A 4513-nucleotide genomic window follows, 5' to 3' on the forward strand; every position below is an offset into this window, starting at 1 on the left:
AGCCGCCGCTCCTCCGCATTGAGAGGAGCCAGCTGAGGCACCTCGGGCATCTGATTCGGATGCCAGCCGGACGCCTCCCTGGTGAGGTGTTCCGGGCACGTCCCACCGCAAAGAGACTCCGAGGACAACCCAGGACACGCTGGAGAGACTATGTCTCTCGGATAGCTTGAGAACGCCACGGGATCCCTCCAGAAGAGTTGGAAGAAGTGGCTGAAGCTACTTCCCCCGCGACCCGACCCGGAAAAGGGTAGAGGATTGATGGATGGACAGTTCAGTTGTTAACCACCGTACATATGAATCTATTCCTTTAGAACTATTTCAATCCTTCATATATGTACCTAAGCACAGTGCTAATGTTCAACATTAACAGACAATATTTAACCTTGTTTCTGCTAAACTATGCTACAATATTTGAATGATTCCAGTACTCTGAACCAAATGTTGTGGTACTGGATGTTAAAAGTTTTAGAACCACTCGACTAATGGATGAACGCACTGATTGATGATTCCGTTTTGGAAAACTTCATTTTCCCATGCGGGACAATTAAGGGAAGAATGTGGACGGTCGGTTCATTGTTCAGACTAATGATAATGATCCGTGTTAGTTTGTGCGTGCCTCGTGTTCTTTTATTCCTCCGACACATGCGAGTCATTTTCCACGAATAGTGCAACTAAATGAAGAGACTTTCAAAGTGTCACGTCCAAACGCAGGCTACCAAAGTCTGTTGAGGTTCGCCATTTCCTTTCGCTTTGTGTTGTGCTTTTCATGCTTTTCACTCCCACAGTTTATTAATTTTTTGAAGGATGCATACTCTGAACTTTGTTGTAACAACACCTGCTTCCTCTCTTAACAGAGGTCATCAAACTAATAACGCAGATTTATTTATTTTTTGTTCATTTCTGCCATGTGAAGAGATTTGCATTTTGGTTATTGCATATGGATGGCACGCTGACAACATTTGAAACAACGTTATTTAAAAAATTAATCTTTAAAAACTCAGCCCCTGAAACCAGTTTGACTTTGCAACATGAAGTTTGGTTTGCATATCTGTCTTAAAAAAAAGCCTCAAAGGCATGACCTGAAAAGACACATGAAGTATCACATTTAGTTTTAAAGGGATCCTTTAGTCAATAGGTGTCAAACTCAAGGCCCGGGGGCCAGATCTGGCCCGTCACATGATTTTATGTGGACCGGGAAGCCAAATCTAGAGCATAGGTGTCAAACTCATTTTTGGCACAGGTCACTTTGTAGTTCTGGTTTCCCTCAGAGGACTTATGACTGTGGAACAAAAATATTGAATCGTCTCATCATATTCACATCAATCTATAAACTAGTTTTGGAATCGGAAATCAGGGGTAATGTTTTGTTTTCAACTATTCATGTTTGATAACACAAGAATGCTTGTAATATCTCAACTTTACAATTTATGATACATGACAATGAGAAATTTTGGTCCCGATTTTTTTTTTTTTTTTTTTTTTACAAGAAATTGACGCTGTAGATTTGGCATCGTGGGCCGGATCTGGCCCCCGGGCCTCGAGTTTGACACCTGCGATCTAGAGTGTCAATTTCCATGATTATCGTAAAAATGGGTACCAAAATTTCAAAATGTCATATTACATAAATGATAAAGTTGAGATGTTACAAGCATTTTTGTGTTACCAAAAGTGAATAGTTGAAAATTATGTTACCCTTGATTTCTGATTCCAAAACTAGTTCTTAAATTGATGATGTAAATACTGTATGATGAGATGACTAAATGTTTTTGTTTCACAGTCATAACGGCCCGACAATGAGTTTGATACCCCTGCTTTAGGGTAATTTCCAGGCTTACTTGTCCAAATTGTCTTTGTGGCATCTTCTGGATGTAAAACAAAATTCAAAATTCGTAACATATTGTAGGCTCATTAATTGTGAGCGTATCCACAAAAGGTCTTAAAATGCCATTTCTGAAAAAAGAAGTCTGCTATTTTGCTCTGAAGTGGCTATTTTACAGTCGTTTTGACCCGTTCCACTGGTCGTCCAAAGACAAACTTGTCCTCCAGAATGTCAGGTCCCAAGCAAATTTGAACCACATTGACCGATGGACTACGCTAAATTGCAAAGAATTACGGAGACTTTTTGCTGTGGAAATGAAGTTTAATGAGTCACTATAAAACAAAACGTTCTAACGTCAACTCACATCATCAAGGTTTGACCCAAGATCATTTTGCAAAAGTCTGGACAGATGAGTCTGAATCCGAGGCGACCCTGATGGGAGACATTACGAGGAACGTTAGTGAAAAGCGTGTAATCGGGTCTGACCGTGGTTAATGCCACCAAGCAGCTTCTAATCACAACAAAGGCGGGAGGTCATGTGACTTGAAATGCCCTAAAACGTGTAAACTGGTTTGTTGCAAATGCGAAGAAATGGATTTCACGAAATATCAGTTATGAATGGATAAATGAACTAAAGGATCAGTGGATTAATGTGCTGATTGATAGATGATGGGCGGGGTATGATTCATGAATGTACGGATCATAAATTAACAAAGTTTTTCATTTGTTTAATTCGTTTTTCTTGCGTCCTTTTTTTTTTTTTTTTTCAAAGGTCCGGTTCCCAGTGGTTGATGATAAAGACTCAAGAGTCTTCGGAGAGGGTGGTGGACAAGTTCACCAGGGAGGATCAGAGAAAGTTTACGGTTCGCGTTCAATTCCTTTTACTCCAGATCCACACGCAGCCTCTGAATCAAGCTTCAAAGTGGGACGTTATTGAATCAAGTTGTCGTTTGCGCGGTGGCAACCAAACACTCGCCGGTCGGTCTTGAAAACGGGATCTGCGGGGTAGAATTACTAAACAACAACAGAGAGCGACGTCATCAAAGGCACTCCGAGAGTTTGGGGGTACCGCTCACTCCTCACGTGGAAAAGGGAGGGAAGGGGGTCCTTGGCGGGATTAGCGCGTCTTCGTTGCGGGCTAAACGTCTTTTTTTCCGTAAATCTTCGTGACAAAACCGCCGAGTAAGCGTTCATGGATAAATGCCTGTGGGAGTCTCACCGACGTTTCACCTGCTTAAAGCCATCCGCTCGTCTTCAGCTGGTTACTACTTACTTTGATTTTCATATTGTAATTTTTTTTTTTTTTTACGATAATCAGTTTTGGTTTTAACGAGACGAGTGCCCGCCGCACTTTCCGCCGCCGCTAAATCTCACTTAGCGGTCTCCCGTGCCAGAAGTGTCATCACTGATTGGCAAGAATCTGAGGATCAGAGCGTTAACGCAGACGTTAGTTAGTGCGTGTTTGGATAATCGCTTGGTGCCAGGACATTTTCCGCCCATCCTCTGCCATGTCCATTACTGACTGATCGAATCATTTCTTGGCACTTTTTGTCTCCTTTCCCTCGACAAACGGGACTTTTTCAACATTGACGACTGGTCTTTTTATATAAAGTGAACCTTTTTTAAATTTTTTTTTTATAAATAAAGCGATATATTCCAGACCCAACCATGATAGGTAAAAATCAATGCGATAGAGGCTTTTTTTTTTGTAGTTTTATCTGGGGGCACAGTGGCTCCAGCTGGTAAAGCGTTGGCCTCACAGTTGTGAGGTCCTGGGGTTCAATCCCGGACCCGCCTGTGTGGAGTTTGCATGTTCTCCCTGTGCCTGCGTGGGTTTCCTCCGGGAACTCCAATTTTCTCCCATTTTAATTGGACACTCTAAATTGCCCCTAGGTGTGATTGTGAGCGCGGCTATTGTCTGTCTCCATTTGCCATGCGATTTACTGGCGACCAGTTCAGGGTGTACCCCACCTCCTGCCCGTTGACAGCTGGGGTAGGCTCCAGCACTCCCTGCAACCCTTGTAAGGATAAGCAGCAAAGAAAATGAATGGTTGGATGTTAGACAAACAGCCACACTCACAATCACACCTCGGGGCAATTTTCAAGTGTCCAATTAATATTGCATGTTTTTGGAATGCTCGGAGGAATCCCTAAAAGAAATCCATATATTTTCCGAGCCGCTCATCCTCACAAGGGTCGCGGGAGTCCTAGAATCTACCCCAGCTGTCATCGGGCAGGAGGTGGGGTACACCCTGAACTAGTTGCCAGCCAGATGCAGGGCACATCGTCAGACAACGCTCAGATTCACAATCACACCTACGGGGAATTTAGACTCTAAATGCATCCATCCATCCATCCATTTTCTTAGCCGCTTATCCTCACAAGGGTCACGGGGCGTGTTGGAGCATATCCCAGCTGTCAACGGGCAGGAGGCGGGGTACACCCTGAACTGGTTGCCAGCCAATCGCAGGGCAGATGGAGACAAATGACCAATCACAGTCACAATCACACCTAGAGGCAATTTAGAGTGTCCAATTAATGTTGCATGTTTTTGGGACGTGGGAGGAAACCGGAGTGCCCGGAGAAAACCCACGCAGGGACGGGGAGAACATGCAAACTCCACACAGGCGGGTCTGGGATTGAACGCGGGACCTCACAACTGTGAGGCCAACGCTTTACCAGCTTACCCACCGT

At 43.8% G+C, this 4513-nt stretch overlaps 1 protein-coding gene across 3 annotated transcripts in view; it reads right to left on the bottom strand.

Moving 5' to 3' along the window:
- crppa (CDP-L-ribitol pyrophosphorylase A) overlaps positions 1-4513 on the bottom strand; it is a 32721-nt gene that overhangs the window by 2668 nt on the left and 25540 nt on the right. The window contains exon 10 of one of the 3 annotated variants that reach the window (XM_061819574.1): positions 2584-2817. The exons of the other annotated variants lie outside the window; for them this stretch is intronic. Coding sequence (XP_061675558.1) covers positions 2758-2817 — 60 coding nt within the window. The 3' untranslated portion in view covers positions 2584-2757. Of the gene's footprint in view, positions 1-2583; positions 2818-4513 lie in introns of those variants that run through there. 3 annotated transcript variants of the gene reach the window in all.

Source organism: Syngnathoides biaculeatus, chromosome 5 (assembly GCF_019802595.1).
Source record: "Syngnathoides biaculeatus isolate LvHL_M chromosome 5, ASM1980259v1, whole genome shotgun sequence".
Lineage (NCBI taxonomy): Eukaryota > Metazoa > Chordata > Actinopteri > Syngnathiformes > Syngnathidae > Syngnathoides > Syngnathoides biaculeatus.